The following is a 26,844-nucleotide window of genomic DNA, read 5'->3' on the forward strand; positions in this document are numbered from 1 at the left end:
TCCAGACATTGCCTGTGACAGGCCTGAGGCCCCAAGGGTCATCTTGCCTCAGCAGCCCCAGTGCCAACCCCACAATCCTTCCCTCCTCACCTACCTAGGCCCAGAAATAGTTGCCTCAGTCAGCTCCTGCAGCTCCAGGGCAGGAACTGGGCCAGGGTTCTGAGGCTGAGCTTGAAGCAGACTAATTTGCGTCAGCCCCTTGGCCAGGATCCCCAGCAGCCAGAGGGGATACCTTGTGAATGTTCCTGGAAGAGGGAGGAGGGTTGGAGCCTGTCCTGGGAACTGGAGCCAGGGAGATTGGAGGGAGTGTCTTTTCCTCCCAGGGATTACCCTGGCCCTCTCCAACTTCCACCCCAACATCCATCCATCTCTACCCCGGGTCTTCATCCTCTGTCTGCCCTCCTCGCCAGGGGGCTAGGCACACACAGTCAAACATGAATTATTTCTGATTTTATTTATAATATAAAAATGTTCAAGTGTCAACAGTCAGGTGTTTGGACAATTCAGGACAGGGTTCTCATTTGTTTGGGATATCTTTTAAACAATTACCTTTTGACAAATTAGCAGTGGACCCAGTTTGGGGGAGGGTGGGGAGGACGAGGCTGGAGAGGGAGTGGAAGTCATAGGTGGGTTGGAGGCTGGGAGTCGGGCTGAGAAGGAAATGGTGATACTTTATTGCTAAAAGGGGGATCAAATAGACTGTCCAGTGGCTCTTCTCGGTCCCAGCGTGACCATGCATCCAATCTAAAGAATCTGAAATGCAAAGGACATGCAGGCGTAAAATAGAAAAGACGACCTGTAAACGAAGGTGCTGCAGAGGACGAGGGCGTCCTGGAGGCCATGGGGGAGGAGGAGCCTCGAACAAAGGGGCCCTGGCAGAGCTGCCCCCTCCCTGGGGCGGGGACTGTTGGGAAGACCTGGTGGTTCTCAGTGCCCCTTCCCTTAGCAGCTGTGAGGAGTGGGGAGGCCCCCTCCCCATTCAGGTTGCTGTCGCTGGGCCTTAGTCTCCCTCTGGACGTGACATGACCCAACTCTAGCTCCAAGCCTAGGATCCCTAGCCTTTCCTTAGGGGACCCAGGACTCAATATCTTGCAAAGGGGCAAAGGGTCAATCCATCACTGTCCCGCCCCTCAACCCCGCAGCCTCTTCTCTGCCCCTTTTCTGTCACCCCCACCAGCTTGGGATCCTACATTCCCCCCCACCCCCACCCCGCAACCCAGACTTTTCTCCAGGAGCTCCAGATTAGCGTACAGCAAAAGGCACCACAATATAGGTTTCTATTAAAGAGTCAAAAAATTGGCCCATCTCTCTTTTTTTTTGTTGTTTCTTTTTTTTTTCCGAAGCTGTAAATCAGGATGTTACATATAAATAGTTTCCCTATAAAAACGTCTTTGCCGTTAGCTAGTATTATAAGACAATTTTTGCTAAAATGAAAATAAAACATTTTGTTATACCTTTTTCCTTTTATAGAAAATAAAAATATTTTTATTTCTTTTTCTCCTCCTTTCTCCAGTCGGTAGTCTCCCTTCTCCTTAAAGACGGGGGAGGGGGGAGGGCGGGCCCTAGAGGGGCGCCGAGTCCTGCTTGGCCCGCGCGGGCGGCCCGCGGCTGTGTCTGCTGCTGGCCTGGGTGCTGTGGCTTTCCAGGGAGTAGTAAGTCCTGCTGTCCGCCGCCCCGCACAGCGGCGGCGAGTCCGAGCGCAGCGCCTCGTGCGCCGTGCGCAGGCCGAGGAAAGGCGTGCTCTCTGCTGCCAGCGCCCCGTCCGCGTCGTCCTCGTCGTCGTCCGAAGCTGACACCGAGCCGCCTCCAGAACCGCTGCTCAGAGACAGCGAGTCCCGCGCCGCGCGTGCGCGCTGCGCCGCCAGCCCGTTGAGGCGCGAGCGGCGCCAGCGCCGGGGCCCCGCCGACGTCCTGCGAGACGCACCGCGAGCGCGCGGTGGTGGCGGCGGTGGGGGCACGCACTCCTGCGTGGTCTCGTACTCGTCGTCCTCCGGGATGCGGAAGGGGCTGGCGGGCAGGCTGCCCAGGCTGCCGCCTAGAGCGCAGGCGCCGCGCCGCGGCCCTGGCCCCACCGCGGGGTAGTAGTAGCTGTCGTAGCTGCGCTGCATGTCGACACTGGACCCAGGCTCGGGGCCGGGGGGCGCCGGGTGCCGCAGGAGCGGCTGCTGCTCCGCCAGGCGGTAACTGATAGGCGCGGCCGGCGGCAGCGACACAGCGTGCGCGGAGTTGGGGGACGTGATCTCAAAAGTCGGCACCTGCGTGGCCAGCGAGTAGTGGAAGTCCACCGGAGAGAGGCGTGCGGGTGTGGTCAGGGCCGACACATACCTGTGGGAGAGGCAGAGGTGTGGGCTGGGGGCCTGGGCGAACACAGATCACGAACGCCTGCCAGAGCTATGGTGGTAATCCTCAGTGACCTTAAGCAATTTCCTTAACTTTTCCGAGCCTCAGTTTCCTTATCTGTTAAGCGGGGATAAACCAGGAGTCTGTACATGTATCAGTGGGATATTATAGCCCAATACCTACCTGACCCTCAGTAAACTTCCATGAATGGTCCTTTGCTGTGCGGATGCCCAGTCATCGGTATTCCTGAACGGTTATCCTCCCTCAGGCTCAGGCTGGGGCATTTGACAACTTGTAGAATCTCATCTAATACACTAATTCTGTAAGATCCTATGTTATCCCATATGGCATGTGAGGAGACTGAGACCCAGAAATTGAAGTCACTAAAGGTTCACACGGCCAGGGAAGTAGTTGAGGTGGCATTTGAACAGAGGGTAGGCAGGAACCAGGATTCATACTGCCCAATTCCAGAAGTCACTAACGCCATTTAGCTTCCCGTGTGACTTGGACTCACTGTTCCTGCAGGAACAATCCATCCCATGGCTGATGGCGTCAGTAGGGGAAATATTTTTTCTTATATTGAAGCTAAAAGCTGCCTCAGGGAAGTGACTGTTAACACCTCAGATAGGATCCTTAGCCCAGGGCTGATGGTTACCAAGATACCACTTACCGAAGTCTCCCTGCTCCGGGCTAAAGACCACCTCCAAAAGTTGTCCCTTGCTAATATCTCCCAATCTGGGTCCTAGGTACTTGTCCCTTTTCTTACTCCACACTCCCCTTGCTTGAAATCCATTAGCCTCTTGCTCAACATTTGTCCACTTCAGTACAGGGACCACCCACCTCCACGCCTCTCTTCCAAACTCTAGAGCCAGCACCTCATGCTCTGCGGAGTCCCCATTACTCTCTTTCTGAATTACCTGACTTGCCTCTCTTCCTTCCATCACATGCACATCCAATTAACCACCAAGTTGTACCATTCTCCCTGTCCTGGAGCCACCTTCTGCCCTACACCACCCTATCCTGGGCCTAGTTGTTTACTCTGGTCATCTCCCCCCACTGCAGGGTCTCTCCTCCTTTACTCCATCCAGTCCCCAGAGCAACCATTTAAAGTCACAGCTCTGTTTACCCACCCAAGGCACCCACTCCCCACATCTCCCCAAACGGAAGCCCAGGTCCATCAGCCATCCATCTGGCCCCAGCCTGCAGGTCCAGCCCAGCTCCTCTCCCCACAGCTCACTCTGCTCCAGGCATCTCGCTCACCAGCCATGTCCTGGAGGGCCTCTGCTAGAATAGCTGAAGATGTTCCCCGTGTGCTCTCCCCACTTCTCTACCTCCCAACCGCGAGGGAGCCCTTTTGCTACCGAAAACAATGGCTATACCTAGTGACCACCCACTCCACGCCAGTAGGAGGCAAAGAGCTCTGTGCAAGTGATCTCGGGTGGCTGTCATCAGAGCCATGATGACAGGCATTGTTCTCCCTGCTCTACAGCTGAGGAAACAAAGGCACAGAGGTGATCGACCCTCCCCGAATCACACAGGTGGTGGAACTGGGTTTGAAAAGGTTGGTCTTGGAAAACCTGGCTGCTTCCCAGAGCCTACACAGTCCACTGGTTGCTCTGCCTGGGTTGGGTGTCCTATGCTTAGCACTTGCCACATAGGCGGCTGTGAGCTTCAGGGGTTTGTGCCTGTGGCCAGGAGCTCCCTGGGAGCAAGAACCAGGTGGATCCCCCGGTAGGCCTGCCCGGCATGGGGACAGCATGGAGTTGGCTGAGTTGAGAGTAGATCATCTGCTCTTCTCTCTCCACTCTGGCCTGGAACTCCTGGCACTCTGCTCTCTTCCCACCAAACCTACTTGCCAAAGGTCACTTGAAGGCTGAGCAAGGAAGGGGCCTGGCCCTTGTGACTTCTGGCTTGGGGTCAGGGAAGGGGGGAGTTGCCTGGTCCTCACTGCACCGATTGCTTGGGAACCCAATGGTGTCTTGACCCACAGGCCCTTGTTGATACTGCTGGGGCCCGCAGTCATTCTTGGCTCACAACCTCTCCTCCCACCCTCCAGTTTGCTCAATCTTGGTGTCTTTCTGTTCCTGCTGGGACATGGGGCCCCTAGGCAACAGCAGGATGAGGCAGCCCTATGTCCTGGTTTGTTTAGGAGAGCCCCTCTTTGTTCCTGATGTTTCAGCCCCCTTCTACTCTGAAAAAAGTGTCCTAGTAGGACAATTAAATGAGGTGGTCACTGCACACCAGGGCCCACTGGCCCAGTCGTAGACTCAGTCTGTCATTAACACGGTGAAGACCCTGAGCAGATCTTTTCGAGCTCTTGTTTGTGCACCTACAACATGGGATGTCTCTGAGGAAGGGTTCTCCCTGGGACAGTGGGGCCAGCTCTCCAGCCAAGGTGGGGCACAGGCCGTGGGGTGGGCACTGACCTCTCGCTGTGTGGAGAGTCGCGCAGGGAGTCTATGGAGTCGTGGTAAGGGGGCACGGTGGTCCTGCGCTGCTCCTCCAGGCTGTAGGCTGCCGCCCGCCGTGCTCGGGCCTCCACACATGCTGGGCTGTTGCACTTGCTGGTGCCCACTGATGACAGCATGATGCCCGACTGGGAGTCGGAGGTTAGGCTCTCAGAACGCTCCAGGCTCCATGTGTGGCTCTCATGCCTGAAAAGGCCAGGAGAGGGTGAGGTGGAGGGTCCAGAAGGGGCAGGCCGCATAGCAGGTGTGGTCCTAGGCCCACTCCCTCCCTGGTTCTTCATCCCATCTCAGCCTCCCTCAGCTCACGGCCCTTCTCCACTCGGGGCCGATGTGTGGTATCACAACTGCCCAGCCCCCACACAGGGAGAATGAGGGCTGGGTCCTGTGGATGGGTGAACTGCAGCATGCACACACCTCTTCCTTCCTCCCTGTACCCCTGTATCTCACCACCCAGCCGTGGCTCTCCCACGCCCACGGTCCTTAGCCATCTATCTCAGGAGCCCAGCCCCAGGGGCTAGGACATGGGAGCCTGCCCAGGGCACACTGGTCCCCAGGGAAGAAAGGGGCCAACTGTGTTATTTCTGAGCTGTGTGAGTCTTTGTGCTTCTGTGGACAAGCCTTCCCAGCTCTGGAGAGAAGGATGCTAAGGTGGACTAGATTCCTGTGGGCAGATCCAGGGCAGGGCATTAAAAAGCTTTGGGCGGTTGGGTGAGTTGGTTAACCTGGCAGTTGGGTTTGGGTGAGTTGGCACTTTCTGCCAGAGAAAATGGTGCTAATGGGGCTCAAACAAAACCAATCATTAGGTGGGAGCGCAGTGATGCCATTGTTCCTCTGGGGGGCTGGTTTGGATGGAAAAGCGAATCTGGTCCCCTGAGCATCTGGACAAATGTTTGCCAGTGGGTTCTGATTTGGAGGACGCCACCTCAATCCTCCCACCCAGAGGGACCCTCAATACAGAGCCTGGCTGGGGATTTCTGTGTGTGTCCCCAGGCAGGTGTGTGATGCATGTGTCCTCGCTGTCTGTGGGTGCACGTCTGTTTAGGGACCTTGGTGGTGCCCACCTGTGGCTGGAAGTGGGTGTGGCCGTGGAGCAGTGGTGAGACGGAGAGCAGGAGTGGCTCCCGGAGAAGGTGGTCTCAGTCTCCCTGCGGATGACGTGGTCTGTGGCTGGCACGTTCTTGGAGATATACTGGAACAGAGAATTGGGCAGGAGGTAGTGACAGGTGAAGGAGTCGGCCCTCCCTTCTGGTGGGAACGGGGGAGCGAGGCACTAAGCTCCAGGTTGGTGGGTGGGAGACCAGTGACTTGGTGTCGGGGCAGCGATGGCCCCTGCAAGTCACCCCTCAACGCCTTTCCTTAAAGAAGTCGGCAAAGAGGGGCCAGTCATCCCGGTGAGGCTAGCAAGCAAGGCCGAGCACAGGAGGGGCTGTCTGGCCGCTGCCCTGGCCCGTCCTGTAGGGGCACGAGAAGGCTGACCACACAGCGAGGGCTCAGAGGGGAACCTGGGAACACCACTCACATCTGCCATCTGGATTTCCTCTGGGTCCAGCCGGGGGTGGCTGGGCCCATTGGCCAGGCTCCGGTTCTGATGGGCTGGACACATGTTCTGCCGGAGGTGACTGTGCATCTGCTTCCGCTGTTTTCTGCACAGGGGAAGGGCGCGTTAACCTGGCATGCCCCCACACGGCGCGTGGACGCCCCTAGCTGCCCCGCCAGGGGAACTAGTCTCCGTCTGCACTGCCGTGGCAGCCACCTGCTCGGGCTGCCCTCAGCCAGGGCCCCTCCAGTCTGCCCCCACACCATCACCACCAGCTTGAATTCGGCAGGACCTGAGTGTAGTGGTAACGAGTTTTAGCTCCGCTGAGAGAGCAGAGCTCCACTACTTTTTAGGTGTGTAATGCTGGGCAAGTTACTTAAATTCTCCATGTTTCACTTTCCTTATCTATAACATGGGGTGATCGTTTAGCCATCCTGCATACCACTAAGGATTAAGAGTAGATAAAATATTTAAGCACAGTGCTGGCCTACTCATTCACTCATCCATTCATTTGGTATTTATTGGCTTTTTACTATGTGCCAGACGCTGTTTGGGAGGAGAGGGGACAGACATGGTCCCTGTTCTCGGGGGAGCTTGCAGGTCAGCAGGGAGGCCGACGACAAGCACATAAACAAATGCATGAACGAGATACTCTCAGCCAAGTGCTGTGAGGAAAATGACAGAGTGCTGTGGCCAGGAGCCGAGGCCTGGGTGGGGTTACGTTGCTTCGGTATATATTAAGTGCTCATTAGCTTCATTTTATAATCAGCGGGTCTTAATCACGTCACTCCCCTGTTTAAAGCCCTTCCTTGGTCCTTAGTTCCTATTTCTCTCCCCAGCCCCGTCTCTCCCTGGCCTCTTCCCACCCCAGCTTGCTGCAAGCTTGGGGGGCTTGTTTCTGATCCTCTACCGGGCCCGCCCTCTCTGGCCTCCGGGCCTTTGCACATACTATTATATCAGCAGGAACACATTCTCTGCCTCTTCACTTGCTAACTCCCGTTCATCTCTCAGGCCCAGCCTAAATGCTCCTCCTCAGGGAAACCCTTCCTGCCCTCCAGCTGAGTTTGGGTGCACCTGAGCTGTGTCCTGTGACCCTGGACCTCATGCTTAGGGCACTGGCCATGGAGCAGGACCTGGTGTCCAGCAGGCATTGAATGAAAGTTTCTTGAGAAATGAGTAAGTACAGTGGGGGTTGGAATAAGGGACCTTGCTTTTTAATTCTTGGCCTCAATTTTCCTCCTTGGGCCCAGTGCCCCCTCCCTGAGCCCCAACTCCCTCCATTCCTCTTCTCTGACCTTTTTGGTCCTGGGCTCACCCAGCACAAGGCTAGCAGGGCCTTTGATTTCACATAGGTATAACAGGGTTCACGACCCGGGGCCTCAGTCCCCCAAATAGTGGCTATGCCCAGACTCTTGCTCTCCAGACAAGAATGTGACAAACCTACTATTTTCCCGCACTACATCACTCTAATCAGCTTTGTTGGCTCCCCACGTCCTGCAGGATGAATCCAGCATCCCTAGCTCGGCATTCAAGGCCCGATGGTGCCATCTGGGTTCCTGGGTTCCTGCTTGTGCTCCAGGAGTGTAGCTGACCCTCTCCCAGAACTGCCCAGCCCCCTTTCTGCCCTTTTCTTCCTCTTGCCCTAAGGTTCTACCCTACCTTTCCTCGGCCCAGGGTGGCCCAACCCCACCTTCTGTGTTCTTGCCTGGATCGTTTCCAGGTGGGACCAGTGCCTTGCGAGGTCTCTTTCCCCTGGGAACGTAGTCTGCCTCTCTGCACTCCCCGCCTGCTGTGCTCCCAGGGGGCGCTCCCTGGAGGGGGAAGATGCTCCCTCACAGCACCCTCCGTGGGACATGCTAGGTCCTGGCCATTTCACAGGAGAACTCAGAGAGATTGATCCACCAGTTTGCTCGGGGTTGCACAGGGAACGACAGAGCCGGACTCAAACCCAGATCTGTCTTCTCACGATGCCTGTGCTCAGGACCCTTCCTGTTCAGTCCCCCGAGGCCCGTCTCCCCCACCCTGTGTTCCCGCCCCTTGGCCTAGCCCTTTGGCCCCACAGGAACTGCCCAGGGCAGCAGGGGATATGAAGGTGTTGTGTGTGGGGGGGAAGGCCAGGCACCGTGGGTGGCGGCGGCGGTGAGAACAGCCTGTCCTTACACAGTCTTTGTAAGGCCCACCCCTGGCGTGGCCTGTCCTGGCCTGAGCGCCTGCCACTCACTTGGTCTTGCAGTAGGCGACCACGCAGACGATGCCCACAACCAGCAGAGCCACGCAGATGCCAGTGATGGTCAGAACCCTCTTCTGGTACAGCTCCTCGGCCTCTGCAGGGGCATGAGATGTGAGGGGGCCGGGCAGGAGGTGACGGTGGCGCAGAGACACCCCCTGCCCCCAAAGCCTTGGGCTTTTTCCAGCTCAGGTTCCGCCCCGTACCTCTCTCTCCTTCCCTCCCCAGCAGTCCCCTCCCTCCCGCCTGCTCCTGGATTGCCTTCTGCTCCCCCGAACTTTACCCACCCGTGGATCTGGGCACAAGTGACTATGCCCACGTTCACCTTCCCAAACCCCATGCCCTGCCCAGGGCACAGTGAGTGGAAAATGCAGGGCGATGGGGTGGGGGGCATGGAGGCAAATTTCCCAGGGCCATAGAGGAGGGCAATACAGCTTGGCCGGCAACCCTGGCCTGTCCCACTATGGCCTCGTGGCTGCAAAGAACCTTGAGGGGCTGGGGGAGCTGCTCTTTATGGTGGTGAACATGGCAACCCCAGGCAGAGGCCTGGTTTGCTACTGCAGCTTCTCTGAGAAGGTGGAGAGTAGCTTGCTCTGGGCTGGTGACGGGACATCTGACCCAGAGGCTGGATAGAGCAGACCAGGGCTGTGGGGAAAGGCCTTTGTTTGCCCCTGCAGCCTTGTCAGGGCTGCGGCCCCGGCCGACGCCTGCCCTCCCTGTCTCTGGCCGTGAGAAGCCCACCAGTGGCAGCACAGCCCTTGTGCTCCAGGTACAGCCCCACCCTTTCTGAGGAGCAGAGCTAGGCTGGGCCTCAAAGCCCTCAAAAAGACCCAACTGGCCCCTCCACCTCCCACTTCTTGGTAGAGCACCTTCTACCCTTCTAGAACAGAGAAAGCAGGAGAGAGGAAAGGAAAGAGGTGACAGTACCAGGCACAGTCAAGGCATACACCCCAGACACCCCGCCGCCTGCCTGCCCGGCCTGCTGGCTGCCCCTTCCACATCGCTCCTCTCCCGCCAGCATGGGGTGAGTGAAAGCTGGACCGCAGTGCCTTGGTGGAGCCCTGGGAAATGTCTCCAAACCCTCAGGCTTGCTGCACACACTATGGCAAAGGTACCTCCACCAGCAAACACCTGGGGGAACAAAGGCCCAGGCAAACATACCTACAGGACTGTGCCTACCTGACACACAGGCAGACGCCCTTCACAAAGATGCACCCACACACACACATCCAGAGAAGCACATGTGCACACGCATGCACAGGTACATGTGGTCCTGTCCACTGACACGCAGTCATGTGGCCTCTTGGACAAACAGCTCTCCACCCCAGACCCCTCCCAGCGTTCTGTGGCCCTCCTGCTTCCAGTTCTCTTCCCTGTCTACCCCTCAGTCCTGTCCTGCCAGACATGTGTCTCCATCGCTCCTCTGAGGCCACTCTGCTTGCGGTCCCTGACAGCCTCTCGGCTGACTGCCGCAGCTGGGCCCACTCCTGTTCTCACCTGGGTTCCCTCCCCTTCACTGGCGGACAGCTGTCTCAGTTGCCGCTCCCTCCTCTCCTGTGCGGGCTGCAAGGCAGAAGGGCCCGGAGCTCTCAGGCTTCTTTTTCTCCACCTGCCCTCTTTCCCTTTGTGATCTCACCCAGACTCAGACTTTAAATGCCACCTGTCTGCGGCTGACTCAGATTTACATCTCCCGCTGACTTCTCTCTGAGCCCCAGACTCCCACACCCGAGGGCCACGCCCGGCACACACACTGGCCCCGCTTCCAACCCTGCTCCCTGCTCTTCTCATCCCCTCAGTGGCAGCCCCACCTTTCTCGTTACTCAGGCCCCTCCCTTCCCTTCCTTCCCACCTACCCTGCTACCTGATCCATCAGCTCCACCTCTCAAGTAGATCTTGGAGCTGACCACTTCTCATCATTTCCACCGCTTCCAACTTAGTCCAAGAGGATGCCGTCTCTCATTGGGACAGCTGCTCACTTTCTGACTGGTTTCTCTGCTCCCACGCCTCCCCACCCTGAACACCGACCCAGTCTGTTCTCCAGCCAAAAGCCATATTGATTTACAACCATAAAGCAGATCATTTTACTTCCTGCTTAAAAACTTAACAATGGCTTCCACTGCAGCTTGAATACAACTCAAAGCCTCACCATGGTCTGTGAGGCCCCAGATTACCCAGCTGCACCATTCCTCTTGGATCTCACCTACAGTCCTCTTCCCCAGGTGTCCTGTGCTCCAGAGTCTCGGGCAATCTTTCCGCCCATTGAATGAGGAGAGCCCGCCCCAGCTCCACTGTCCTGACCGTGCCCCTGCCTCAAACACTCCCCTCCGCTGTCTGTGGGGCTGGCTACTTCTCAGGTCACTGAACGGCATCTCATTGGACAAGCCTTCCCTGACTACTTGGCTAAACCAGCTCCTAGCCCAGCTGGGCGCTATCCCATTACCTTCTTTTATTTTCTGTATAGCACTTACCACAGCCTCATGGCTTTCCAGTTTGTTTTATTGTCTGTCTCACCCTGTGAATCTGAGCACCAGGAGGATAGGGACTCTGTGTGCTGGATCGCCAGACTGGTGAATTCAGGGTTCAGCAGATGTTTGTTGACTTGGAGAGTTAATGGATGTGCAGACCACCATGACGGACAGACACATTTACACAGGCTCACACTCACCTCCGCACCCTCACAGTTCCACTGGCACAACGCTCCACCCTTGCCTGAAGCACTCCACGGCACCCCTCTGTGCCCTCCCATCCTGCCCCGAGAGACCTGACAGGTGTAAACACTTCCACCTCCATGACACACACACGTGCGCACACTTACAGGTTCACCCCTGCGGGCCCTGCTGCCACCACACCGACACCACCCAGACTCAGCCTCTCTGCTCATCCTCCCTGTCACAGGCAATGGGCAGACACACTCTCACGAACAGACTTGGCTTCAGCTTCTACTGAGAACAGCTGATAGGGGCTGGGTGCCGGGGACACTGGGGTCTCCCCAAACCTGCCGCAAGAACAGCTTTCTCACAGCTGTGGGCTCCACACCATGTCTGAGGCCTGACACTGCGGAAGCCTTGGTCCCTCCAAGCCCCCTCATCTTCCCTGCTGTAAAACATCTGGACACCTGAGGCACGGTGGAACCCCCAGCGCAAGCCAGAGAGCTGGACAGACTGACCCGTCCAAGCCCTTCCCACCGAGGTGTCTTCCAGGGGCCAGAGGGCAGGAGTGGGAGGGAGGCGAGGTTCTCCACTGAGTGGGGGTGGGGAGGTAGGGGGACAGGCACCGGAGGCTGACCCACCCTAGACCCTCGTTTACAGACGAACACACGTGCCATCGTGGGGACAGATCACGGAGGGAGTGACAGCCTCAAGCAGATGGCAAAGGCTGACCAACCCAGGGCAGGGGGCAGAGACAGTGTTCTCAGCCACCAGCCTGGCGCAGGATGAAAAGCAATGGAGATGGAAATGGGAGAAGGAAGGGAAATTGAAGTTAAGTGGGTAAAGTGCTGCCGCTCTGCACAACTCTCTAAGCCAGCGTGCCGTGGCTTCCAGGCACTGACTCTCCCAGAGGACAACCCGTGGGCTGCACACGGCTCAGGAGGCCCCCCCCCGCCCCCCAGGAGACCTCCTGGCGATCAGCCCCGGGCAAGGGGGCGCTACCATACACTGGGGCACAGTGTGACTCCCAGGGTGCCCTGCTTTTCATGAGCTTCTCTTGTCTCTCCCAAATCGAAGTAGTTTATGATTGGACACCTTGATGGGGCCAGGGGAGACTTTTGGAACTGTCCCTTTTCCATGGTTGGGAAAGGAAGCCACACACTAGCACACATGGCGTCAGAGGTTGTGGAGAGGGGCGGAGTGGACGGATGGCACTTAGTGACAAATGAAGGCTCCGTACCCTTTAGTTCAAATCCAAGGTGCTCTGGCAGTGCAGAAGAGAGGAGGGTCAGAGAGGGGAAGGGATGGAGGGAGAGATACAGAGAGAGATGGGGAAGGGTGAGGGCGGGAGAGAGAGAGAGACAAACGTTGGTCAGGACTCTTCAGACACCAGCAGCCAGCCTGTGAGGTGAAAGCAGGTTAGTGGTGTCCCCTCCCAGCTTCCTGAGCCCCTTCCCTGGCACCCTGTCCCCAAGAGCCCCTGAAAGGGGTGGAGAGAGGAAATGTTAGGATCGGCAGGCAGGGCAGGTTCTTTAGAGATGAGCTGTGGGGTTAGTACCTGGTGGAGGCAGAGGCGTAAGAGTCAGTTGGCATATGTCCCCAGGGAGGAAAGGTGAGTGGGGGTGGGGGGTCTGACGAGTCCCCATTCTCCCCCTCCCAGCTTCAGCACCAGGCCTTCAGCACTCTCACGCCCCTCCTGGGAGCAGCTTACTCAGTCCCCAGTTCACTCGTGGAGCTCGCTTTTCTGTTCAGAAGTGGGTGTGGGGCTCAGACTGGCCCCTTGCCCCTGTCCTGCCCTCACAGGCACAGCTGGCCTGCCCATCTACCAGGAGCCCGGGCATGGAGACTTGGAGTTTGTGGGGAGCAGGAGTGGGGAGAGGAGGAAGCTCCAGTCGGCAGGTCACTTCTCCACTGGACACCCCCAACACCCTGGAAGCCCTCAGGCACTGGGCCTCAAGGTCTGTGCCTGATTTCACAACTTAGCAAAGCAAACTGCAACTCTGAGAGACAGAGAGAGGGAGAGACAAGTGGGTTCACTTGTGGAACACCTGTGCTCCTTAAGTGGTGGGCCAACAGCACTCTTTAAAGTGGGATGATGTTGCAAATGTGTGAGGTATGTGCCCATGCCATCCAAGGGTCAGGGGAGAGGGTCATGGCCAAGGGTGTGACCCCAAGCACACCCTGTCTACCTAGCTCTCAGTCTCTTATCTGTTAAAGGGGGTTTGGCCTGACCATGGCCGCCTTGGGCAGTTTGCGACCTGGCTGTGCTTCAGAATCATCCAGACCAATCAAGTCGGAGTCTGGGGTGAGAGCCCAGAAATCTCAACAGCATTTTTGAAATTCTTGCCTACCATTCTCATGTAGTAGCCAGCTCCTCAGTGCAGGCCCTGAGGCTCAGATTTGCCCCCAATTTGCTGTGTGGATGTGGGCAAGTCATAATCTTTGCTTGCTCGTAGGTCTAAAGTGCCTGCACACAGTGAGGGGTTGGGTGTGAGCGGGTCAGGAGAGCGTGAGGCCCTGCACAGGAGCAGGGCCCTCGCCATGGCCTCCCCACATGCATGCAGTGAGCTCAGCTAGATCGGGGGCTGGGGAGCTTGTGTCCTGATGTTTTCATTCCCTGGGAGGAAGGGGGTCACTGGGACATCAGCAGCAAGTCCTGTGCATTGTCTGTCCTTGGGTCTCTTTCTACTTCTTCACAGGGATTCCAGAGGGTTCTGCAGTAGGAAAAGTACAGGAGAGCAGGGTGGCTCTGAGCCAGGGACCAAGGTGGCTTAGACTGAAAGAGGCTCAAGGGCGATCCTGGGCTCTGATCCCCAGTTCCATGATCCCTAAGAGACCACACCCTTGAAGCATGTGCCCCAGCCCTTCTGTGTCCTCCTGTTAAATGCAAGATTGGGAATGACTTCGGATGTGGCTTCTTTGCAGTATTACTGCTTGGACTACAAGTCACCATAGGCACAGTGAGTCCACTCCTCTCCCTGTGCTAAGTAGACAGTACAGCCTTGACAGATTGGAGCCCTCAGGGGCGATGTTCCCTGAGTAATGAAACCTCTGGTCCGAGGGACCCTCCAGGTCATTTGGGAGAGTTTGCACTGTTCGGCTACCCAGCCATGCCTGCTAAAACAGAACAGCCTAGCTTGACCATAGCACCTGGGACACTAAGAAGACTGTAGTTCAGAGAGCTTGTCTGGGCCCCCTTTTGATTATTGTCGTATTAGATGAGGTGGCTGAGGCCCAGTGGTGCTAGAACACTTTCCTAAGGTCACACAGCAAATTAGGAGGCAGAAGGGAGGCTAGAGGCCAGGTCTTGGGTCTCCTGTGGCTAAACCACGGCTATTTCTGCCCATTGGGTCTCTGGGCAGGCCTGACTGGCTAGTCCTAAGGGACAAGGACCATCCGGAGAAGTGAGCAGGGCTCGCAAGGCTGGAAGTCAGCCTCCAGGGGACTGGTGCTGGCCCTCCTGCCTAAACCGCACTCAGACAGCCACGGCAGGCTCTCTGCCGAGCGCTTCCTGTGCATCGCTTCATTTCACCCTCACAGCAACCCTACAGGCAGGAGTGTTATTAGCCCCACTTTACAGATGTGAATGCAAAGGTTGTTTTTGCATCTGTAAAATATGACACTAGTTCTGGGGTTAAGTGAGGCTCCAAAACTAGTAAGCTCAGAAGCTGGCATTTTTACTCAGACCTATCTGAGTCCAAAGCCTGCACACGTAAGCTAGCATCTCCCACCACCTTTTTAATAACGACCTACAGAGCTCTGCATGAAGCACTCTGGGCAAAGTGCTTGAAGAGTCTAACTCCTTTACCCAAGGCTAATAAGGTAACAGCAGAGATCCTGATGACATTAGGCAGGAAGGCTTAGGACTGCATTTGCGGGCTCTTTTCTGAGCTCCTGGGGCCCTGCTAACCCTCCCAGCAGATCTGAGCTGAAAGCTGAAGCAGCCCAGCTGGCAGAGAAGCCTGGCCAGTGGCCGAGTTCCGGAGGCTCTGCTGCTCTGATTCAGGATGAGCTGGGACTCCCTGTCCAGAACAGTCCCACAGGCCAGGGGGGCTCTGGACCTGAAGGTGAAAAGGAATAGGCCCTCACTGCCTCTCTCTCCGGGTCTGCCTGGCTGCTCTGCCACATCCTGAGGCCGCTCCTGACATAGGGTCCTCCAGTGGGGCTGGATCTGACTTCAATTCTTCCTGGAGCCTGTGCTCTGGAGAATTCTGGAGGGCCACATGCCCTGTCCACGGGCTCTGCTCTTATCCCCACAGCCTTCCTCTCTGGCCTCCAACGGGAAGAGCCTGGGGAGAGTGCTGCCTCCCACACTAGGAAGATAGTTGACCATCTGGGCCACCGAGCCCTCATCTCCTTGGGGCCTCTACTTTCCTCACTAAGTCTTGGCTTCCAGGCTCTGAGAAGGGGAGGGAGAGGGGAATATTTTCTAGGCTTTTTGCTGTGGTCTGAGCAGCCTTTTTTTCCCAAGGGCTACTTCAATGGCCCCATGGGTCCTGCCCTCGGTCTCTTCTGCAGCTCCAGCTGTGCAAACCCAGGGCCCATCATTGTGGTTCCTATGTCCTCATGGGATCCAGCTGTCCTTCCTGGAGAGGAGGGGGTTGGAGGGAGGGCACACAGGGGCCTGGTGCACTAGGAGGATGTCCTGCCTTACAGGCCTCAAACAGTCCACGGCAGGCCTGTGGCTTTTGCTCTGCTCCACCCCCACCTGGTGGCACTTGAAGGGAATTGCTCCTAGCTCCAAGTAAAAGCACAATTATGGCCTCATCCTTCTGTTGCAGGGCTCACTGTCCCCGCCCCAGCAAACTGTGGACACCAGAAAGCTCCAACCTTAGAAGTGGAAGAACGGAAAGGAATATGCACCTGGATGGGGACTCAGGGCACAGAGAGCCTGCAAGGTGTCACCAGTTACCGCTCAGTCCTTCTACCTTTTGGCATCGGCAGCAATCCCTCCACCCCAGTAAATGTCTCCCATCTCTGGCCACCACGGAAACCATGGCCATGGGACCTGTTCTCCCTCAACCCCCATTCTCCTCCCCCCATCACCTGAAAGCAGACCAGACCAACTCTGGCCTGACCTGACAGGCTTTCCGAGAACTCATTTCCCTCAAGCACACCAGCCACACACGCACACACTCCTTCCCGGCCACATCGGCAGCTGCCATCCTCAAACAGGCCTTCAGAGGCAGGTGAGGGCTCTGCCTGACCCCAGAAGCTGTGAGGAGGCCTGAGCGGCTCCGGCCAGCTGCATGGAGCATTTGGTGTTACTGAGTCCAGGTGGCACAGTGACGTAGGAGGGGAGGGTGGCAGGGGCGTATGGGCCTCCTCCGCACAGGCTTCTGGCGAGTGCTGAGGACTGAGAGGAGCCCAGGACACCCCTGTGTCCCCTGCTAGTCTAGCTAAGCAAGGCCCCCTCCCTCCCACGGGGGAGACTGTCCGTCACCAGGGAAGAAAAGAAATAGAAGAAAGAGACATACTGGAGAAGTTGACCATTGCGAACTGCTGACACCTGTCCCCGGTGTATCCCACAGGACACCTACCAAAAGAAAGAAAACCAGAAAGAGAGAGCCAGGATAGCAAGACACAGGCATCGCAACACCCTGGCACCGGCTCCTGCCGGTGCCAGCTGGGTCCCTTGCCAACGTTACCATTTGTACTGGCCTTGCCACTCTGCCCCTTACCTGCAGCCCTGAACTTTAAACCCGAGGATTAGGCCAAAAATGAAAAACAAAGCAAAACAAAACAAAACAAAACAAAACAAAACAAAAAGAACTAACAAACCAAAATACAGAAAGGAAAAGAGAAACAAAACGAAACAGCCAAAGATCAAAACAACCAACACCCCTGGCCCTACGCCCTACGTCGGGGTTGGGGGCGGGGACTGCACCCGGAAGCTTTCTAAGGAGCGGGGACGTGTGTTTGTATCTTCAAACATACTTTGCTTAGGATCTGGCATGTACAATCGCAAAGGCAGTTTCTCCAAACATCTCTGTCCGAAGAATCCGTTTGGACATCTGGAGAAGGAAAAGGGGAAAAATCACAGAACAAACTGGCATCATCCGCGAGGCTCAGGTTAGAAATCAAAGTGCACAGTGATGAATGAGAAAACCAAGTCGGGCGCTGGGGCACACTCATCGCGGAAGGGGCTGGAGTCAGGGCTGGGTGGAGGGCTCGGAAATCTCCTTCAAAATCTCTCTAGTAGATGTGGCTCCATGGGTGGTGGGGAGGGGGTGGGGCGGGCAGGAGGATGATATAGGGAAGCAGGGTAGGGAAGTGGGGAACTTACTGCCTAATCGTCCTAATGGCCCTTGGGATTTCCCTTCTGACCTGCCTGGGCCCCAGGAAGCCAGAACTGCAGCCCCCTGGTGTCAGGCAGTCAGCAGGCAGGGTGCTGGGGTCTTCTGGAACACCAGGTGCTGGGGGGCCACTCCTTCTAGGCCCTACCAAAGGGTTCTCTCTAGGGCTCTGGGCAGGCCTTCTGATCCATGAAACAGCTCCCAGAAAGCTCAGAGGAGAACTCCGGAATGCTGTTCCTGGACAGCAGGCCCCTGACACACGGGGACTTGGCAATTCTCGTCTGTCCTCGAGAAGAGGGTTCTATGGCCAAATAAGCTTAGGAAACCCATTCCCAGGCTTCCTTGCAGAGTTGCAGTGCCCACTGGCACATGAAAAGTTTTGTAGGAGGAAAGAGCTGAACTTTCCAGGATGTCCCAAATTTATTTGGCCATGGAAGTCTTTTTTGGAGGAACCCTTGTACCACAGGTTGTTGGAAGGCTGTCCTAGAGCAATATACGTGGGAAAAGCTCAGTGGGGTGCAGGGGCAGCTACAGAAGGGCCGGAGTTGCCAGCATCCCAAAGCTGGCCTGCTGAGGCCGGGCAGGACAGCCGGCCACAGAACTACTGTGGGAGCTGGAGTGGGCTCTCCAGGGACCCTGGGGCCCGGCCCACATCAGGAGCCTCCTGGCTGCCTGGCACCCCTGCCTTTCCCCCAGGACCTGCTCCTCCATCCCTGCGTGGCTCTGGCTGGGGCTCACTCTCTCGTGTTGCCTCCTCTACAGCTGCAAAGCACCAACCACTTCCATCTCCCTGAACTTGTCCTTCCCTCTGGGGACACGTCCTTCTGCTCTTCGGCTGCCACTCTCCCCTCAAGTGAGTCCCTGTCTCGTGGATTTCTGGGAGACATGTCCAGCCCTGTACTCTCTTCTGGACCCCAGCAAGGTCAGATACCCCAGGGAAGCTTACAGACAGGGCCAGACCGACCCCCTTCCCCTGCTCAGAGATGCATCTATGCTGCCTCTGCCTCTTCTTCCTTAGGAAATCGGGCCAGCCCACCACCAGTGTCCCCTCAGTAACAGGTCACTGTTCAGCATTAATCAAGAGGTGAGTGTACTCAACCTCTTAGTGTTCCAGTGTATACAAAGAGGTTCGGTAGCCTCTTAAGCTTATAGGAGGTGGTAGCCACTGGCTGTGACAGACACTCATGAAAACCCTGTGGCCTCTAACCCAGCCAGGAGGGTTGGGAGGGGTCAGTGAGCCAGTAGCTGGAGTTTCTCTGGGCCTTGACCTCATCTCCCTCGGGGCAGCGGGGGAGGCTGGACCAGAGGTGGCAGTGTGTGTGCAGGTATGCCTGGCCCATGGGCGGGGGGAATGGCTGGGAAGTGTGTCTGGTGAAGGTGGGAGGGCAGCTACAAGTGAAACTGATGCACACTCATCCTGCTGAAAGGGTGGCTCGGAAGAGCAGGCCGCCACCTCTTCAATACACCCTGTCTGATCCCTGGCCCTTGTCCGCCATCATCCCCGCCTGGGAAAATGGAGGTCTTGGCTGAGGCTGAGGCTTCCCAACCAGCTCCAGTCAGGCTCAGCTCTTCTTCCTCACTTGGGTTGGGGACTGAAGGAGAAGAAGTGATTTTTGAAGCAGCAGTACCTTTGAGGGTGGAGGATAAACACCCAATAACTTGCCAAAATGACTCTTGGAATCACAAAGGAACAAGAAAGAGAGAGGTTTCATTGTGTCTCATGTCTGAGATTAGCCCGGCTCTTGGAGACGGGAAAACCTATGCCTGTGTGTGTGTGTGTGTGTGTGTGTGTGAGAGAGAGAGAGAGAGAGAGAGAGAGAGAGAGAAGGACAATGGGGGCGTGCAGGAGGAAACTAAGGGGAAATTTACTGCCACTGCACCAATGCTGACAGTCCAGGAGGCTGTCCCATGGGTCTTGGAGACCCACGGTAACTAAGCACACCCCTGTGTCCCTGATCCCACACTTGCCCTGGACTAACCTAACAGAATCCTCCTATCTTCACGGCCACTGTGTCACACAACTCGAGCTGGTGCTGTGGACATGGTCTACAGCACGAACATGCCCCTGGAGTTGTGCCTTCCTGCCCTGGGAAAATACATTCTCCACTGGCTGACCAAAAGAAAAGGCGGTGGGGGATGGGCGCAGCGCGGGTGCGGGGAGGACCCATACCCGTGCTGCTCTGTGGGCACTGGCTCCTTCCCGGGGCTCCCGGACACTCCTGTTCTCTCCTTAGCCTTGCTCGTTGAGGATGAACCACCTCCACGAGGCTGGGCTTCCCTAGAGAGGGTTCTGGGGCTGGGCCTACGGCCTCTCTACCCTGCACCCAGGACCAGGTAGCACAGTACTCTGTGTGAGTGGCTGGCAGGCAGCTCCCGCCTGGATAGAGATTAACTGGCACAGGGGCACAGGGGACAGATTAGAAGGAGTGGCAGGTAACAGCCTTCCCAGCCCTTCCCTCCGAGTCATTGGCTGTGACAGTGGGAAGGCCTGTGCCCAGGGCTGGAGAAGAGCAGGGATGTGGGGGGGCAGAGAGGAGAGCCCACGGGCTGCATCTGGGGCGACAGTGAGGTTGGGACTCTGCCTCCCTGTTTTCCCACCCCACCTCCCGGGCCTCAGTTTCTCCCTTTGGTAGCCTGGGGATAATGCCATGTGTGCTGCCCTCACCCGGGGGAGGGGGAGGATGAAGGATGAGGGTGTGCCCCGGGCACTGGAGGGAGCGAAGGGTCTCTGGCCTCATGAGGGGTGGGGTGGCGATGTGGGGGGGATGAGCAGGCACATGGGTATGGGATGGGGGAGTCACCTGAAATGGGGCGAGGGGAGCGGAAGGAATGGGGGGATGAGCGGATGGGAAAGGGCGGCATGCCGCTGGTATGTGCACAGGGCTGGAGAGAGAGTCTTGTTCTGTCATCATCCCCTGAACCAGTCCCCAAGAGTCACGCACCAACCGTGCTCTACAAAAACACGGAGAGAAGAGGAGAAAGCAGCAAGAGGAAGTGCAGAGGCCCCTGTCTGGCCCAGACAGGAGACAGTCCCCTTGATTTGGACCCCCATTTCCAAATCCCCCTAAGTTTGCTTCTTAAAAACAAAATGCAGTATCAGTGACACTGTTTCTTTTGGCTCTGAATTCCAGAAAAACGGAGGGGCGGAGTGTGCCTGCTCTCCAACACTCCCTGCGGGCTCTGGACCAATACACAACAACAAGTGTCAGAAAACCAGGAAGGAAAACTGAGTTTTATAGAAACTGGAATGAAACTGACCAGTCTAGTTTCATTATCCAAGCTAAGCGGAAATGCAAAAAAATCAAAATAAAAAGTAAACAAACAGCACAAATGGTAAGACGTGAGTCCCGTTTCCTGAGTTCTCTCCTTTTTATTCCATTCAGGTGTCATCAGGAACCCCAAGAGGCCTGCCCCCCTTCCCCCCAGCTCACCCGCCCCCAGATGGCCTCTGGGCTCTGCCCGGCCCCCCGCCCCCTGTCCTTCTCCAGCACAGCTCTGAGGACCTGCCTTCCTGGTCGCAGCCCCCTCCAGGGATGCCCTTCTCCCCTGAGGGCTCAGGGAGTCGGGGAAGTGGGTTTCAGAGTGGGCTGAGATGAGGAGGTGGTGGTTCTGGGTACCGAGTTCAAGTGCTAAGCAGTGACCCCAGGTGCCCTATTAGGGAGGGGAGACGGGACACTACCTTAGCAATAGCTCAGGTTCCTGCCCTCTATTCCTCTCAGTGGAGCTGGGTGGGACCCAGGGTATCCTAAGGGTGTAGCCTCCATGGCAGGGCCCTCTGGGAGCCCATTAGCTCATCACTCTCTTTCCCATGCTAAACTGGCTAGCACCGGAGTCCTGGGCCCCCGAGGCCCTGGCACCTTCCTGGGTGGCTGCAGCCTTCCCTGTCTGGAGCCAGGATGGACTTCGGTGGCATTGCTGGATCCTTTTAAGATTCCAGGGTCCAAAGGGCTAGGGAGAGGAGAAGCCTGGTGCACGTGTGTTGGGGGTGGGGCAAGCAGGGAGTACAAGGCTGAGCTGTCTCTATGAGGTGTTCCAGAACCCTTTGAGTTTTATAAGTCTATCCCAAAGAGCTCAGAGATTATCAAAGCTAGAATGTTCCCCAGGGTCCGCAGCACTAATGTGGCAGCCTCTTAGAGGCAGAAAGAGGGAAAAGGATGAGGGACTGAGTCTGGGGTGAGAACTTCCCTGGGGGACCTGCTGTTGCTGTTGCGACTGTCCCCTGAGAATGAGGAAGGGGGAGGCGGGAAGGGGATGGCAGCAGGAGAAGGGTGGGGCTGGGAGGAAGCCAGCAAAGGAGGCCACCGAGGGCAAGAGACACAGACCTGCCCGGCAGTCCGGCTGGCCCAGCGCTGCGGGGACAGTGTGAGGGAGGCGTGGCCCCTCACTACCACTCTGTGTGCTCGGGTGGTTTTTAAAAGTCCTGGGCTAAGTCTGTAGTTAGGAGGGAGAGCAGGGTTCAAGAGCCAAGGAGTGCTGAACCTGACCTTGTCCTTGGGGAGGGCAAATGCCTCTCTCTGAACCTCCATCGATATGCTGGTGGCCTTTGCCCAGATGCCATGGGAATGGGGCAGCTTTGGCACCTTGCCAGACCCTAGGCTTGGGCTACTTTGAAAGCCCAAAGTTGTTAACTAGACCTCCCTCCCACTCCTCCTAGGGATCCTGCCAGAAGCTGGGCTAACCTCACCAAGCGCCCCTCCCCCTCCTCGTTCACTACCGGAGAACCCGTCAAGGGGCACTGTGGGCCCAGGTCCCCAGAAGGAGTGGCTGGCCTGAACAAGCCCTCTCTGACGACCAGGCTCCCACCTGTCCTGTCTGCAAGCGGAGCAGGTGGTTCTGAGCTCCTGGGAGGTCCTACTGGGGCAGCCCTGCCAGGCTGGAGAGCAGACTCTGACCTCTGGGGAGGCAGTGAAGCCCCAGCTTGAGCTTCTCTTCAACCCTGACCTCTCCCATTGGGTCACATCCAGAGCGGTGTCCCCGCTGGTACCCTTTCCCCCCATAGAGAGGGGCTAGGGACTGGAGTGGCGCAGACAGCACCCAGGGCGTATCTGTGGACGCTGGGGTCCTGCCGGGCAGGGAGAGCTGCCAGGCCCTGAGCAAGCACCGGAGTCAGAGCCCTCTTCTCCCCTCAACGCCCCAAGGGCACGCCCTCAGCTACCACGAGCTCCGGACCGGTGCTCTGCCTGACCCTGCCAGGCTCCTCCCTGCTGGGGAAGACACACCCTGGGAGACGTTCATCAGAACTACGTTTGGAGAGTTGCTGAGAGATGGGGAAGAGAGAGAAAGAGAGAGAACAAATCCAATGCCCAGGTCATAGACTGGCCTCCCCATCTCCCAAAAAGGTGTTGGTGAGACGGGGGACACTGGGAGAAGGGGCGGGTGGGGCCGGGAAGCTGGGGCTGCAGAAGCCTTGAGCCCTTTGGAGCTTACAGCTCCCTGTGTGCCAGGAAGTGGGACACACCTCCCTGTCTACACCCCTTGGGGACCCTTTGTTAGTGGCTTGAGGCCCACATTTCCTAGAGCCCTCCACTTCTGCCCCAGCCTCTCACTCTGCTTTCGCCCCCACGCCCACCCCCACTGGTCACTTACTTGCAGGAGAGCTGGTTGATGCCCTCGATGTAGTAGCAGACGCCTCCATTGACACAATAGGACTTGGCCGTCTCGTTGCACTTCCGGGCGTGCCCCGACCAGGATGACAGAGTGGTGCTCACTGGAGGTATGAGAGACATGTACCGGTGACCCACTGGGACTACCTCTGGGCCCCAGGAGCCACCTCCTTCCCGGCCCCTCACTGCCCATCTCAAAGCTGGAAGCTCAGAGACTGCGGGGATGGCTGGGTCGGGAAGGTCCGGTGGTCCCTCTCAGTCACCGACAAGGCAAAGGGGAGGCCACCTGGAGCTCTGGCTGTCTGCCCAGCATCACCCTGCACCCCTACTCTGGGCAAACCTCTGAAGGCCAGAAAGGTTTTACGGTTTTGGAGGTGGTGATAAGCTAGCAAAAACTGTTCCCTCTATTGGAATAAGGCCACCGCTGCCTCCCCCCTGCCTGCCTTCCTGGGGGCTCCACTGAGGCGGGTGAGATGCCATGTCTTCCCGGGGAGCGAAGTCACGGGGAGAAGACGCCCACATCCATCCGCACTGCTCGGGCTCCCACAAGCTACACTTTGAGGGGAAGGGCGTCCTCTGGACACTGTCATTTTCTAACGTCTAAGGAGATGTGGGGAGACCCTAGCTTCCATTTCTTGCCCCTTTGTCAGGAGGGGCGAGGACAAGCCTCCTGGGAATGTTACAAAAGTCACTATGCCCATCCCCACAAGCACCAGGGTCCTCTTCAGGTCTGCCCTCACCAGGTGGCCCCTCCTTCCCCACCCGGTTAGCTGTGGCCTCCGGAGGAGCCTCTGGGCCGTGGACAGCGCAGCCCAGGAGCCCCGGGCTTCAGGTTGCGGAGAGAAGACTGGCTGGGGAGGGGCTGGGGGCCAGCTGGCATGTGAACGCTGGGTGACAGTGAGGCTGGGCTTTGAGGCTGCTAACCCAGGCTGCACGTCTGATTGATCAGCTTCATTTGAAAAATGAAAATAACTCAAGTCCTGCTTCCCCATGGGATGGCATCCAGAAAGCTGATTCCAAGTGAAAATTCTTGCCCCAAACGTCAGTTTTCATCTGTAAGCTAACCTCCTAGGTGGCATATGTGGGTTGGGCAGCCGGAACCGGGTCCCTGCTCCCGCCCCAGCCTCTGGCTCTGGGGACTTCTCACTCTCACCCAGCAGCCGCTCCTCACTGAGGTGAACCTGCCCACCTCGGCCGGTCCTGTCTCCTCAGGGGTGCTGAGTGTCTCCCACCTCCCGTAGCAATGCGGGGTGAGGAGGAGGAGGAGAAGGAGGGCCGGCGCTCGGCGCCCTCGTGTTTAGACATGTGGGGAGACAGATGGAGCGCGGGGACTGGGAGTGTATACACAGCTTTGCCTCTGTATATGTCTGAGGAGCTCGCTGATAAAGCCCAGCGGGAAGGGCCAGCTCCCACCTTCCCCTCCACGTCGCGCCTGCTGCTGGCCTGGCATCCCAAGCCCCACCCCTGCCGAGGGCTCCTGCCTACGCTCAGCCCCACGCCCAGCTGGGACCCACGTGCAGGCTGGGAGAGGAGGCCTCCCGCTGCCTCTGGCCCACTTCTGGGTCAGTGAGACCTGGGGCACTAAGAAAGGGGTAGACGAGGGAAACAGCTGAGGTGACCACGCCTGGGAGTTATAAAATCCCGTTGCTGGAATGCCCTGGAGGTTGTCCTGCCCTTTGGTAACATTTCTAAGGAAGGAGGGAGGGAAGTGCCTGTCCAGAGTCACGACGCGTGCTGTGACAAGGCTTCGGGACTCCTGACTCCCGGCTGAGCATTCTGGCCAGCCACCAGTCCCTGTGGAGGACCACGTCAGCAGCCAGATTGCCATAAGCAGATGGATGCAAACCGATGTGGGCCACAGGCCTGGGTCCTCTTGTGAGCCCTGGCTAAGCCAGAGAAGTCTTGTCCCGGACCTGCCACGCCCAGCCGGGCCTCCCCTACAGCCGTGGGTGGCGAAGCCTGCCCATTGCTGCGCTGAGTGAGCAGCACGCAGCAGTGAGGATGGTGGCAGGGACCACAGCTGCACGCATGGGTCTGTCCACATGTGTGTCTGTGCTTATCAAGGCCCTGGGAGGCAGGGGACCACTCCTGAAGGGAGGCAGGGTCCCAGATGGGAGGCACTGGCCTGGGCTGCCAGGACTGCATTGTTATGCGGACTAGTCTGGGGCCCAGAAAGGCAAAAGGGGAGGCCAGTGGGGGGAGCCAGTCACAGAGGGTGGTGGGGGAAATGACGCAGGCCTTTCTATTTCAGAAGGGAGTACCCTGAGGCCACCCCCTGTGATGGCAGGGCCTTCCTGAGCGCTCCTGGTTCAACTCTGCTGCAGGTGAAGGCTCACACCAGGGAGAGCTCCACGCCAAAGATGTGTGCGCGCGCTGCTCCAGCACATATGTTCTCCCGTGTTTGGGGAGGTGAAGATGACATATGGGTTCCAAGTTGCAGAATCTGGCCACTCCCTTGACACCTCCTCTGGGATGGCTCCCAGCCACCCCAGGCTCAGCTGCCAGTCATCTGCCCAGCCAGTGACTGCGCAGCACGAACCCAAGACCTAGAGGGGATCTTTGATTCTCTTCCTCCTCTGTTTCCCCCAGCCGCCTGTCACCAAGGCTGTCACCAAGGGCTGCCCTTCTCCCTCCTCACGAGGGCCGTCCACATCTCACGCCTGCCTCTTCAGCCCCGGCGGCCACGGCCCTCCTTGTGCACGGCCACAGCAGCCTCCGCACTGGTCTTTCTGCCCTCACTCTTGTGTTCATCTCTAACCTTTTTGCTTCGCAGCTGCCAAAGTGGTTTTTAAAATTCTGAGCAAATGCTTCCATTATCAAAACCCACCAATGGCTTCCATTTGCATTCAGAATACAGTCCCCCAGTTTCCCCAGGTCTGCTCTGGGCCTCCTCACCTCTCCGGCTTCGTGTTCTGTCCCTCTCTTGCAGTGTATTCAGATGCTACTGGCCTCGTCCGGCTCGGCTAGCAAGCCAGGTGCCTTCAAAATACCAGCACTTCATCTCTGGGCAACCGAGTGTGAGGACCCAAGGCTTGCCGACAGCCACACGAGAGAGTTTATAAGTGATCCTGGCCCCCTGGTCCCGACCCCAAACGCCCAGGACGAGCCCCAGTGCTCTGATGCAAGCTTTGTGAGGGGCCCTGAGCTTCAGAAATCAGCTAAGCTGTGCCAGAACCTTAAAACAACAATGACAACAACACCCCAACAACAGTACACCCTGAGAAATAATAAATGCTGTTTTAAGTCATGAAAAAAAAGTCAGTATCTCAGAGAGGTTGCTCAGGACCCTCCTTACTCCTCTCGGCTTTGTATATGTGTGCTGGTAGTACTTATTCTGACATAATTAACTGACTAATGTGCAATTACCGGCTATTTAAAGCTCAGCCACTCCACCAGAACGTAGCCTCCGTTCCCATTCGGGCAGGGGCCCTGCCTGTCTTGTGTGACACTGAACCTTGGCTGAGGAGGACGTATCTTTTCTGTAGGTTAAACCATTGTTTCCTACTAAGTGCAAATATTCCTGGGAGGCCGTTAGGGAAATGCAAATCAAAACGACAGTGAGGCACCACTTCCCCCCAACTTGGGCGGCTCTAACAGGGGAGATGGATAGTAGCAAGTGGCGGTGAAGACGAGGCGCGATCGGAAGCGGCGGCATGCGCTGCCGATGGCGATGTAAAAGGGCGCGGCCACTTTGGAACACAGTCTGGCAGCTCCTCACAAACTTA

The 26,844-nt window shown here is 57.3% G+C and overlaps 1 protein-coding gene across 4 annotated transcripts in view; it reads right to left on the reverse strand.

Moving 5' to 3' along the window:
* Positions 1 to 435: 435 nt before the first annotated feature.
* NRG2 (neuregulin 2) overlaps positions 436 to 26,844 on the reverse strand; it is a 172,016-nt gene continuing 145,607 nt past the window's right edge. For 2 of the 4 annotated variants that reach the window (XM_028527486.2, XM_036013951.1), the window contains 8 exons: positions 23,103 to 23,223; positions 16,698 to 16,756; positions 12,461 to 12,484; positions 8,567 to 8,669; positions 6,328 to 6,451; positions 5,870 to 5,997; positions 4,767 to 4,994; positions 436 to 2,325 (listed from right to left, as the gene is read on the reverse strand). In XM_028527486.2, coding sequence (XP_028383287.1) covers positions 1,563 to 2,325; positions 4,767 to 4,994; positions 5,870 to 5,997; positions 6,328 to 6,451; positions 8,567 to 8,669; positions 12,461 to 12,484; positions 16,698 to 16,756; positions 23,103 to 23,223 — 1,550 coding nt within the window. In that variant the 3' untranslated portion in view covers positions 436 to 1,562. Of the gene's footprint in view, positions 2,326 to 4,766; positions 4,995 to 5,869; positions 5,998 to 6,327; positions 6,452 to 8,566; positions 8,670 to 12,460; positions 12,485 to 16,697; positions 16,757 to 17,157; positions 17,235 to 23,102; positions 23,224 to 26,844 lie in introns of all 4 variants that reach the window. The other 2 variants (XM_036013953.1, XM_036013952.1) reach the window with 2 other exon arrangements.

This window comes from Phyllostomus discolor, chromosome 13 (genome assembly GCF_004126475.2).
Source record: "Phyllostomus discolor isolate MPI-MPIP mPhyDis1 chromosome 13, mPhyDis1.pri.v3, whole genome shotgun sequence".
NCBI lineage: Eukaryota > Metazoa > Chordata > Mammalia > Chiroptera > Phyllostomidae > Phyllostomus > Phyllostomus discolor.